General features: G+C 43.6%; 1 protein-coding gene across 4 annotated transcripts in view; it reads left to right on the plus strand.

Moving 5' to 3' along the window:
* Positions 1-13,200, plus strand: part of CORO7 (coronin 7) — a 343,435-nt gene that overhangs the window by 12,715 nt on the left and 317,520 nt on the right. For all 4 annotated transcript variants that reach the window (XR_011022668.1, XR_011022669.1, XM_068244173.1 and 1 more), the window contains exons 3-4: positions 11,281-11,355; positions 13,068-13,138. Coding sequence is in view for 2 of the 4 variants with exons in the window: in XM_068244173.1 (XP_068100274.1) it covers positions 11,281-11,355; positions 13,068-13,138 (146 nt within the window). In the remaining 2 variants the exon portion in view is untranslated. The remainder of the gene's footprint in view (positions 1-11,280; positions 11,356-13,067; positions 13,139-13,200) is intronic.

Raw genomic sequence — 13,200 nt, forward strand, 5'->3', positions numbered from 1 at the left:
GGAAGTAACTATAGTGTGACCCTCACTGATAAGAAATTCCAACTATAAGACACTTTCCTAGCAGAAAATGGCTTCTGAGAGCAAGAAAAAGGTAAAAAGGGGAATTTCTTATCTAAATTGAGGTTGCTGTGTAGGGTAGGAATCGGTCTTCCGATGAAATTTCCAATTGGATAAGGGATTGATCAGCTTGGCATATCAGGTCATATCAGACCCATATATGGCTAGCTTTAGAATGCCTTCTTTTTGTTCCCAGGGCTACCAGTTTTTGTATTAAAGCACCCTGGAGATCCATGAACAGAATGTGAGGGGAAATCTGTCTGATGGGAACACAGGACAGCAATAAAAACCCTTGAACAATTGTAATCCCTTACCATGCTATTAAAAACTAAAATTAAAATATTTTACTGAAATTCAGCTTGAAGTTTTCCTATAAAGCAAACCTGAAGTGAGGAAAGTGTCTTCGGGTTTGGTACTTGCCTTAACCTCTGGATAGCATAGAGCCCTCCTGTTTTTCTGTCTGGCCTTTAGTTTTGGCGTTGGCCTTCCATGTAGCTGTTTGGCCTGCTGGATCAGAAGACTATATCTCCCGGCCTGGAGTTGTATTCATGTTACTACAACTCCCGGCATGCATTGCGGGTAATGGGGCTATGCGATATCACTGTGGGCACCTCAAACTGTGGCAGCTGAAACTGCGAAAATGGCTGCCCATATACAGACAGAACGCAAAAGAGCTTTCAGCGATGTGTATTCATCTGAGGTCAGCAGCATCATGCGTCAGCAGCATGATTGATGCTGCTGACCTCAGATGAATACACATCGCTGACAGTGAGTGTTTTAGAGGAGCCAGACTCCCGAATTCCTATGCAGAACTTTTTGCACAGCAGCAAACAGATCTTTGCCTCAGAGCAGATATTGCCTTGATAAAGGGGTCCTACGCGGCTCCAAAACGTTGGCCATATTTTTACATGGAACTAATAAAGATTGATTTTGGATGTGCCAGCTTTCTCCCTTGTTGAATACTGCATAGAGGGCGTTATCCCTCTTTTCAGCTGTCGCACTCTTCTTAAAGAGAGTCTGAAGCGAGAATAAATCTCGCTTCAGACCTCATAGATAGCAGGGGCATGCGTGCCTCTGCTAAACTGCCGGTATCCCGCGGCTTAACTGGGGTCCCTTCACCCCCAAATCTCCTCCGTAAAGCGGGGGAGCGCTTCCGCATTGGGGCAGGACTAGCTGCCTCAGCCCTGCCCCACGCGCGTCTGTCAGACGCGTATCTCCGCCTCTCCCCCGCCCCTCTCAGTCTTCCTTCACTGAGAGGGGCGGGGGAGAGACGGCGATGCGCGTCTGATAGACGCGAGTGGAGGCAGGGCTGCAGCCGTTAGCCCTGCCTCCAGGAAGGGAAGATTTACGACCAAGACTACGACCAAGTCTTGGAGGGGTGGGTTTGGGGGTGAAGGGACTCCCGTTTAGCGGCACGATAGCGGCGGTTTAGCAGGGGCACACATGCCTCTGCTAAGTATGAGCTCTGAAGCGAGATTTATTCTCGCTTCAGAGTCTCTTTAAAGACTATGAGTTTGATCCATTAGTGGGTACGAAACAATACTTCCAATAGGAAGCAAAAGAGCCCCATTGAAGCTTGAACTGGCCCTATTTAGGTACCATTTAAGTGCTTATAAAACATGAGCGGTCCACAGTGTTTCTATCCAGTGAACGTTTCCTTCCTATTATTTTATTATTATTTAGTATTTATATCGTGCCAGCATCTTCCACAGTGCTGTATAAAGTATATAGTCTTGTCTCTGGCAGGGAACACACTTGTCTTTCAGTTTTCTGCGCGCGTTTTCCTGCGTACATTTTCTGCGCACCAAGTGTGTTTCTATGCAGGAAAACGCGCACGTTTTTCACAGCAGCTGATATAGTTGAAATGTGCAGAATCAGGATGCAGAATGTCAGTTTTTTTTTTTTTCTGTGTGCGAACAACATATCAAGTGTGAACTAGCCCATTGATTAACATGAGTTCTCAGTTTTTCTGTGCAGGAAACGCGCACGAAAACCGTCAAGTGTGTTCCCTGCCTCTAACTGTCCCTCAGAAGGGCTCACAATCTAATCCCTATCATAGTCATATGTCCTTCGTAGTCTAGGGCCAATGTGGCGGGGATGTCAATTAACTTATCTGTATGTTTGTAGGATGTGGGAGGAAACCTGGCTACCCGGAGGAAACCCACACAGACACGGGGAGAACATAGATACTCTGCGTAGATAGTGCCCTTGCTAGGATTCAGACCGCTGCATGGCGAGAGTGCTAACCACTACTCCGCATCTAGTCAGTGCATCTTGCTGTAACATGGCAGGGGTCCCTCAGTCTCCTGTGGATCATGGGCGTTAGGGCTTGTTCACACGCTTTTGGTTTTTAAGCGCCAACGAAATCACCCTAAGAGCGCTTGCGCAATGATTCTCTATGAGAGTGTTCACATATGTGCGGTTCGATTCCGATCCGCTCACCAAAGCGATGCCTGTGCTTGAAAAAGCGCTTGGTATAGTGATTTCCCCAGCGCTTTAATGAATAAATACATTGTACTTGTACTGTACGGGTGAAAGAGTTCACTTCCGATAGGTATCGCGCAGGCAAAATTGCAAAACGCGGGCATTAACGATTGCGATTTTATGGTGTGAACAAGGCCTTACCAGAGGCAGGGGGAGTGCAGAGGAATATGGGGAGCAGGAGCTGGGCAGAACTGTGTATGGGGGGGATGGAAGGAGCACTTTGCTTCGGACACTGGGGGATCTTGTTCCAGATCCACAGCTCCAGGCAGGGATAAACCCACGCAAACCACATCACTCATTAAACAAAGCAATCTCTTTCTTGCACAGCGGACGGCTTGGCTGCTGCCAGTCTTTGGCTAGCTATGTATAAAATAAGCTTCTATATCCAGCAGCTCTCTGTGTGGGCAGGAGTCTACCAAAGCATGATGCACCCTGGAGGGCACTCGCCCCCTGTAACTTAGTGAGCTGAGCCTTTCCTTCATGTGGCTGCTGGGCACCCGAGTGACAGCATTAGGTGTAGAAGACACAGCGTGGTATTACTGGCATTATAACAAGATTATGGGATAGGAAGCAGATGAGGCTACTTAGCAGAGCTCAGAAGGTTTATCCTGATGCAGGGCTATTTTGTAACTTGATATGTGGGTTTCCAGCTCCAGCAGCACAGTGATGTCCCCATTATTTTGGCATCTTGGGTATGAACACTTCAGTAGAAATCTTGCCTCATATCCCTTTTCCACTGCTGCTAACGTTGTAACACCTGATGCAGTGCAAAGCTATGGGAACCTTAAAGAGACACTGAAGCGGAAAAAAAAATATGATATAATGATTTGTATGTGTAGTACAGCTAAGAAATAAAACATTAGGAGCAGAGACAGAAGTCTAATATTGTTTCCAGTACAAGAAGAGTTAAGAAACTCCAGTTATCTATGCAAAAGAGCCATTGAGCTCCACAGAGCTCTGTCTTCTGAAGCTTATTATCTCAACTATCAGTCATTGTAATTTATTTTTCTTTGCAGAGGACAGGTCAATAGTTCCCTGGCCTGCTCTGTAAAATCATTTAGAATGCCGAGTGTAGTGTGTAAACTGCAAATATTAGAGAATGATGCAATGTTATAAAAAAACACTATATAACTGAAAATAAAAATATGAGAATATTTTATTTGCTACCAATGTTCTAGTAATTAACCGTACTACACAACCAACTCATATCATCATTTTTTTTTCTTCACATCAGTGTCTCTTTAAAGAAAACCTGTAACGAAAAAAAACATCCCCTGGGGGGTACTCGCCTCGGGTGGGGGAAGCCTCCGGATCCTATTGAGGCTTCCCCCATCCTCCTCAGTCCCACAGCGGTGGCGGAAAAACTCCCCGAACAGCGGGGATGTAAATATTTACCTTCCCGACTCCAGCGCAGGCGCAATATCGGCTCTCCGCTTGGAGATAGGCGGAAATAGCCGATCGCTGTCGGCCGCTCTACTGCGCAGGCACAAGTCTCCTGCGCCTGCGTAGTAGAGCGGACCTGACAGAGATCGGCTATTTTCGCCTATCTCCGTGCGGAAAGCTGCAACAGCGCCCCCGCTGGAGCCAGGGACGGTAAATATAGCAAGCCTTGCCAGGCTTGTCGAGGGAGGATTTCGGGACACTTCAGGGGAGCCAGCACTGTATTGTCTGCAGCTATAGGGGAGGGGAAAGCCTCATTGGGACCCTGAGGCTTTCCCCTCCTGAGGTGAGTACCCCCCAGGGGACCTTTATTTTCTGTTACAGGTTCTCTTTAATCACATATTACTGCCACCCCTGGTCACCCCTTCCTGCGATCTCCACACTTGTGATGCGATAAGGAATAGACTTGTGGGAACAATATTTGAGTGATAAAATAACTGAACGTTGATTGTTATGCCTTTATTTCTTTATGACATTTAATTAAGCCTACGTCTAACCTATTTAAAATGCCTTATAGTACATTGCCACCCTAACCCAACCTTTCCCTGAGTATGCCTATTCTTAGCCTGTTTCCTACCTATACACCAACGCCCAACCTTGATCCCCCACTAACATATAGTGCTGCGGTAAATTTGGGTGCAGGGTGAAGCTGAGACACTGCTCAGCCTGCTCTAACTATACTCCTTTTCTTTTCTTGAAAACTGTTCCCCTACTGACTGCTCTATGATTTATGTAATTCACCATGAAGTGAGTAAGAAAAGACTTGGTAGATACCCGGCTATGGAGAAGGGAGGGTGTGGATGCCATAGAGCAGAGTTCCCCAACCCTGTCCTCCAGGCCCACAAAAAGTACATGTTTTGCAGAAAACCACAAACATGGACATGTAAGGTAATGTACCAGCAGAGCTGATTATCTATCTCTGTGTATTTCCACAAAACATGCACTGTTGGTGGGCCTTGAGGACAGGGTTGGGGAACACTGCATAGAGCACAGGAGTCAAACTCAAGGCCCGCGGCCTTCCTTTCCATTTTATGTGTACCTCAAGAGCATCAAATGTATATCATTGTAAGCAGTGAAGGAAGGACCGCACACACTGATCTTGTCCACCTTTGGTGGAGGGCTGTTACCCCATTCTGTTTCCTGTCTACAGAGAGTGACTTTTTACCCGAGTGGGGATGGGTTTGTTTCCCCACATGCTGATACAGTGGTTGCCTTTGTGGAAACCCACCTTTGTGAGTACCGTTCCTGTGATTTACTCTCACTATATCATTTGTACAAACATGCTGCACTATTACGGGCTATAGAGTTATCTTTTTGTCTTTACAAGTTTTCCCTTAACACGATTGAGCTTAACACCCCTGCCATAGAGCCTTCCCGGTCTTCTCTCTGTGCAGTGGTTCCACCGCTGCTCCCCCCCCCCCCCCCCCCCTGCCCCATGTAAAGTATATACAACCTGCCGAACAACAAATACATCTTCAGCCCACTTAGAGCAGCCTTCAGAGCTACCTGTTTGAGAGAAACTAAGTGGTCTTCCCGATGGGCACTTCCATTTGCAGCGAGCCTGGGCATTGCAATGCAAACGCAGCGGAATGAGATCAATAAACGGAATAGGTATTTAACTTTTTTTTTTTTACCTTCTTCGCCTCGTAAGTCCTTTAAAGATGACCACTGTGCAATGCACATATAGATGTGTTCATTACCATCATAGCACCAATGAAAAAGCTAATAAGATGGATGCCCCCGTGCAATCGCAACCTCTGCACCCCCTATTTCTACACCACTGTTGCTATGTTGCCTGGTCACAACTATAGGCAGTACAGAGCAGGCCAAGGTCCCACGTATGTACGTGAGGCTGGATGGGGATCATATATGATTTCAGTGTGTCTGGCTCAGGCTGGGCACACTTTGTGGTCAGATTGTAGTTCTCTCTGCTGTTCAGCTTGGCTGGGAGGATGTATATTGCGCTGTGTAGGCTGAATCCACAGGCCAGTGTTATAAATGACAGTCTGCTGGAGGGATGTTCCACACTAACTGCATTTTCTGTTATCTTTCATGTAAAATATATATGTGTTTTCTGCAGCCTCCCAACCCTCTCAGCCTTCGTTTTCACAGCCAGAACCACTCAGTGATTTCTCTAACAAAGAAACCCAAAGCTAAATATAGACCGTTATGAAATCTGTGAGTGGGCTGCGCATGGATTTCAGATCATCATCGCGCCTGAATTCCTAGAATTAGCTTTATCGGCTCCTGTAACAGATTTATTGCCAGTTTTACTTGCTGCATTTTGCAATCTGTTTCCAATTGAATGCGAACCGCAGAATGCAAGGACAACAGCAAAACTATGAAAAATCGCAGGAGCCCTTTTATTCTAGTGCGATTTGATTGCGATACAATTTTGCCGGATCGCAAACATCCTGCATGGTGCATTTCTTCTGCTTTTCTCCTTGCTTTCCTAGTATCCAATAAAAATCACAGAGCACAGTTGCAGAAAAATTGAAATTGAAAATTAGAATGCGATTTACATTTTTAGTATAAAACTGCCCATATGCTGACTTTATAGTTGAGCAGTGGGGAAATGCCAGCAATCTTGCCATACTACATTTTCCACTCACCATTTGTGTTTTTAATACCAAGAACATCAACAGTTTTTTTCTCAGCTGCCATGGTACCCGGAAAAGGCTTGCATGCAGGTAGTGTGTTTTTTGTTTTTTTTTCTCTGCGTCCAATAAATGGATTTGAGACAAGACAAAGGTCATTTATATCGCACTTTTCTCCTGATTGGCTCAAAGCACCAGAGCTGCAGCCACTAGGTCGCACTCATTAGACAGTAGCAGTGTAGGGGATACTTGCCCAAGGTCTCCTCACTGAATAGGTGCTGGCTTGCTGAACAGGGAGAGCCGAGACTAGAACCCTGGTCTCCCATGTCAGAGGCAGAGCCCTTTACCATTACACTATCCAGCCACTGCTGGTTTAACCACCTAAAACGGAATGAAACCCAGTATTTCTACTTTGCTCTAATAGATTATTTACAGCATATTATATACAACCAGCATTTTTTTTTTTTGCTGGAACAGCATTTAAAGGGTTACACACAGGAACAGGACTTCGAAGTTCCCTGCCAGCAAAGCTGGACGCATCCGAAGTTGTAGATAATGTTATCTTGTGTTTAATTGTATCATGTGAAGAATGTAAATAAACACTTCTATGAAACTGTAGGCTCAGCTGAACAATGACAGACAGTCATAAAGTATTTCTGCTAGCTAGAAGATGAATAAAGCAGTTATAAATAAAATGCAAAGTCAGCTCTAAGGGTAAAAAAGGGTACTTTGGGAACATATAATTTCTAAATGAATAATAATACTTATGCACAAAAGCAAATATGATAACCGTATGGCATATAAAAATTAGGAGAACATATTTTTATTGAATATTATGTCAGGGTTTTATACCGCTTTAATGACAACTAGACCTTTACAGACATCCAGTGTATTTGTGGAGAGTGCACTACCACTTTGTTACTAAATTAGGCACATGTGGTATCATTTTATCCGGGACGAGTTGTAGAATACATTTTGGTGTGTCTTAAAGCTTAGACACACATCACATAAAAAATAGGTACAGACAAACTCCATCCAACATAAAAAAGTCATTTTCAAAAGTATGATCAATTTGGGGAATTTTTTTTTTTTTTTTTTTGCAAAACTACGAGAGACATATGTGGTAACAGTTTAACCCTGATAAGTAGTAGAATAAAGTTTAGAGAGTTTTAGAGTTGAGGCCCATGCCTTGTGTATTCTTTTTAGTCACAAACTGAATCAGACAATTACATTTTTTCATATTCTGTATCAAAATAAAAGACTTGTAAAATGAAAACAAAGTGACAGAATAGAAGAGAAAAAACATGTATTGTTACCTTAGGAACTTGGCTTTTTAAATATGTATGCCATGAGGGTATATGACTATTATTTTTGCAAATAAGGTCTTATAATCATCGATAGTGTACAATGAGAAAGCAAAAAACTAAAAACAGAAAAAAGACACCTATATTTCCAAATACAATATTGTCACCATACATTGTGCTCGGAACATAATCTAAACCCTGTTATAACCAGGATGGATACGCAAAAAAAATTAGTGGGTTTAACTTGTAGTTAGCACTGTTTATTGTAAAGCTATAATGGATGTAAATAAATAAATAGTGTGTTCTTTCTGGTTTCTTTTCCCTTTAAAATGCATTGAAAATAAGGTAATTACTAAACAAAATTATCACACACTAAAACACTAATTTTTCCTGAAAAAAGAACAATATATAGATCATTTAGGTGTGATTAGTAGTAATACAGTTATTGGTGAATGAATGGGAACAGTGCTGATATGTGAAAATTTGTTTGATCCTAAAGTGGTTAAAGAGAAACTCCAGTGAAAATAACATAATTAAATTATGTGCTTAATTTGTACAATAATTATGTATACATGATTCAGTCAGTTTGTGTCCAGTGTAAAATCTTTCCTCTCCCTAATTTACATTCTGAAATGTATCACATGGGGACATTTTTACTGTTGGCAGGCGATGTCAGTGGAAGGAGATGCTGCTTGTGTTTTTGGCAGTTGGAAACAGCTGTTATTTCCCACAATGCAACTAGGCTCCCACAGTGGGATGTCAGACCCATGGTCTGATAGAGAGGGAAGGCTGTCCTCGCTTGGTTGACTCGGTCCTGTGCTGCCTCCCCTGTAGCACCTATTTGACCAACTGGCCGAATACTTGCAACTTGCTGTGCGCATGAGATGTGTGGTGAGGGCAGTAATTTTAGCTAGCGAATGGCTGAATCAATACACTGGGCTGATCGCTGGCTGAGGCACGGGGCCAATGTACACACTCTACGTGTAGGTCTAACTGCACCTCCGGGTTAAGCCACAGATCAGAAATCCATATGCCTCCACAAAATTGCTTCAAGTAGTGTAAAATCCTTGTTATTTGCATTCAAATCCAGAAAAGCTGCACTAATAGGAAAGATGAGCGTATACGGCAAGTTAGGTTTGGGTGAGTCGCCCCCTGTGTTGTTTCCCCCCTTCCACCCCACCCACAGCCACACAGGGCGAGTACCGGGAGACTGCAGACAGAGGAGGTCTAATACCATCTCTTTTATGCAACACTACATACCATTCAATTTCCCGTCAAATTGACCAGTCAAGCCAATGATTTCCTGTATGTCCGACCTGCCCCCAATCGATATTGATTTTCAGATCACTACTGCTCAAAATCGATCCTGTTATTGATTGGGAGCAGATCGGACATGACGGAAATTGTTTTTTTCCGTCAATCTGACGGAAAATTGAACGGTGTGTACCAGTCATAATCTTTGTCTGTTAAGTATTGTTTTTAATTGATGCATTGTACTGAGTGCAGTCTGTACCTACAAACTGGAAGTGTAGTACTAATTTCCCATGAAGGAGGTATAAGCCGTTGCCGGTTCAGGTGAATGTATGTAACCACTTGAATGAATCCAAATTTGCTTCCAAATGTTATCCGGTGTTCGTCATGGAAAGAATCCAAATAACAACAAAAGTTGTTTTAGGTAATGCCTTCCCTGAATTTAAAGGATACCTGAGGTGACATGTGACATGAGATAGATAGCACACAAATAACTATGCTGTGTTTTTTTTTTTTTTTTCTCTGCCTGAAAGAGTTAAATATCAGGTATGTAAGTGGCTGACTCAGTCCTGATTCAGACAGGAAGTGACTACAGTGTGACCCTCACTGATAAGAAATTCCAACTATAAAACACTTTCCTAGCAGGAAATGGCTTCTGAGAGCAGGAAAGAGATAAAAATTAGTTCAGAGATTTTAGCTCTAGCATACTTCAATGAATGTGTCATTGAGCAAAAATCATTAAACAGTTAAAACGTAAAAAGTAGATTTAAACATACAATAAAACTGTGGAATATCTTAAAAAATCATTTTTAGGAGAAGGAAGATGGATACAATAATTTATTTCATTTGTTTAATTTCGCCTCGGGTGTCCTTTAAGTTTCTTCTTCAGGCATGGTACAGAACTGGATCAGAAGCATATCGTGCCTGAAAAAGAAACTTGACGTTTTGAAAGCTTGCAAAGAAATATTGTAAGTTAACCATTAAAGGTATTACCTTAACTTCTGTTGTTATGTCTTTAAACTATGGCCTCAATTCACTAAGGGCGGGTTTCCATTTGCGAAGTGATGCGAGTGTGGCTATGCAGCCACATCGCATCACTTCCGCCGCTGGCCGCATCACTTCCGCATCTCCGATGCGGAAGTGTATTGAGGAGATGGGACACGGCTGCGGGCGGATGCGACCGTGCGAGAATCTGCAGCATGCTGCAGATTATCGGATCGCACCGCTCCGCACACCATGCACACAGTGGAAACTGTTCCACTGGCGTGCATGTGTTTCAGCACACCTGCGGTGCGATGCGGCTATGTAGCCGCATCGCACTGCTCCTAGTGAAAACGAGCCCTTAGCATTACCACATTCTGTAATGCTGAAAACAGCTGATTTTACTGATCACCTTGTTAACCGCCAACTCACTAAAACTGTTACCACATTGAAAAGTAAAATTACTGACTAGTTAGGAAAATTACTGACGTGTCTTGTACAGAAAATACCTCAAATTGCATTGCAATTTACAAAGATTAATGCACTCAGTAAATGAAGTAAAAGTGTTTATTATTTACCTCCAGCTTTGACCAGCTGGTAACTTACGGTTCCCATGCGGTAACATTGACAGATGTATCAGACAGCCAATAGGGAGAGCCGCACAGCCTTGCTGCTCACTCCATTTGATCCGATGCGCTGCAGGACGGGGCTTCAGAACGACAGAGCAGGTGACCTTTTGAAAAGGCTTTTCTGTATCCTTTTAGATGTGCATATCTATGTACTGGTGCACAGAAAAGCTCCCCCTGGTGGCTGCATGCACATCTAAAAGGATGCCAGGGATGCACTGCACAGAACTTCCACTCATGCACACCACTTGTGGGAAGACTTTTCCTGCCAGACCTGCTCCACAGCTGGTGACACTTACCGAGCAGGTCTAAGTGAATTGAAGCATGTTTTTTCAGTGTATTACCGAACTTCTACCGCATGCAGGAAATCTTACTGAATTTGGGGGAAAAAAGTGTAACATTCCGAATGTGGTATTTTACCGACCTAAATTTATTTTACCGAACTGCCCTTAGTGACTTGAGGCCTATGTTTTGCTGATTCTTGGAACCGCTCCCTAATCTGCTGCCCTTGTTCTCATACGAGTGTTTGTGTATTTTCAGGGGTGCTGGGAATCGTCCCCCTCCAGGCAGGACTGGATGAGAAGAAGGCGCCATCCCGCCTGCATTGCCACTCAGGTGGGTTTTGAATATTTTAGGGTGAAACTTGCGTGTCACAGATGCTGAAGCGTAAATAAGGTTTAAAATAGAAAGACATTACTGCCGAAGATCTTCATACTCACATGAATAGTGACATTAGTGCTATAGACTGTGTGGCACTGGCTGACAATGAATTAGATTTCCATAATCAAGGATTTCCTGCTTGAGTGTATGCAATAAACATGTGTAAAGTCTTACTGCAGGAAGATTAGTAAGCAGGAGCATTGCACATTACATGCATTGCATTCTGCACTACTCATCTTGCGGTAAGACTTTACGCACGTAATTTTGCATACCGCGGTTTCATGTATACACCCTGTTGTGTCTAAACACATATATGCAGATTGCCAAAGTGTTGATAATTTGGTTCGTTCAATCCTGTGATCTACATGGCTCTGCCATACGACACACCTAGGGGCTTGATGCACAAAGCAGCAGTAAGATTGTTGTGTGCAAACAGCACACTACAGTACTACAGTTACTACCGCCAGTAGTGTACTGCGAGTTATGTTATTAGGGCCTGTGCCCACTGCTGCATTTTAAAAAACTCATAGAAACGCATGCGTTTTCAAGCGTTTTGAAATGCATTTTTAAACAGTTTCAATGTGTTTTGACGCGTTTTTAAACTCTAAAAAACCACATGCGTTTTTCTATGCGTTTTTACAAACACAGCAGTGGGCTCAGGCCCTTAGCGCAACCCACAATACTCAAGTACTGCGAGAATCTGCCTTGTCACACTGATAATTAGTCATTGATTAGGTAAGTGACCTAACAAAATTAAGGCTTACAGGTGTCCCCTGACTAGGGAGTCGATGCACAAAACAGTGGTAATATTGGTGGCAGACAGCGCACGGCAATATTAGTTACTACTGCCAGAAGTGTGCAGTGCGTTACACTATTAGCATGACTTGCTGTATACCAGGGGTCCCCAACCACCGGGCCGCGGCGTATACGAGTAACATGAGTGTTGCTACGGTAATGCTTGTCACTAACAAACATTACCGAGTATTGCAACAACAGTCTCAGCAAATCACCCTGAAAGGAGAGAATCGCAGGTTTTTCTTTTTTTTTTTTTTACTGAAAATCTGATTCATTATGAGGAAGGGTGGGCCTGCTTTTAACCCTTTAACAGCTAACTAAAGTAAAACCTTATTTAGCTGCAGGGTCAAATTTTTCCTGCCGCTGGGTAATTGTGCCTTCCCCAGCCTGGCAGGGAATGCAGAGTGGGCTGCAGGGAGCGTATAGTTACCCATCCGGACGGCTGGAACAGCTTCTTCTTCCTCCACCTCGGCTGTGATTTTTATCCCGACATGTCTTCACGGTACCAATCACATGATATGACGTGTGAGCGGGGTCCAAGAGTCAGCATTACAGCACCACCCAGTGGCGGAAGGGGGTTGATGAAAGAAGACTCAGAAGACCTGTTGGAAGTTTAGGGGAGGAAGAAAATAAGCCGTCTAGAACAGGTAAATATAACTTCTTACTGCCGCCCGAGGCTGTCGCTGCACCAGCAGCTTTCAAACAAAAAATTTTGATTGAAGCTGCTAATAGGTTAATGATATTTTGCCTGCCTTTCTTTTTTTACTTGTTCTCTACATTAAATTGTATAGCTGCCCAGCCATCCCATGTTCTCAGCACTTCTGAATGTGCTTCCCGTTTTGTCATTTCTGACCTCTTACTTTCTCCATCAGATGTGGTGACCGACTTTGCCTTCTCTCCATTTGATGACAATCTCCTGGTCACAGGATCTGCTGACCAAACAGTGAGTAGGAACTCCGCCTCTGCTGCTCTCACCACTTGCATTATTGTTTACTTAGTAGAAGC

Source organism: Hyperolius riggenbachi, chromosome 7, assembly GCF_040937935.1.
Source record: "Hyperolius riggenbachi isolate aHypRig1 chromosome 7, aHypRig1.pri, whole genome shotgun sequence".
NCBI lineage: Eukaryota > Metazoa > Chordata > Amphibia > Anura > Hyperoliidae > Hyperolius > Hyperolius riggenbachi.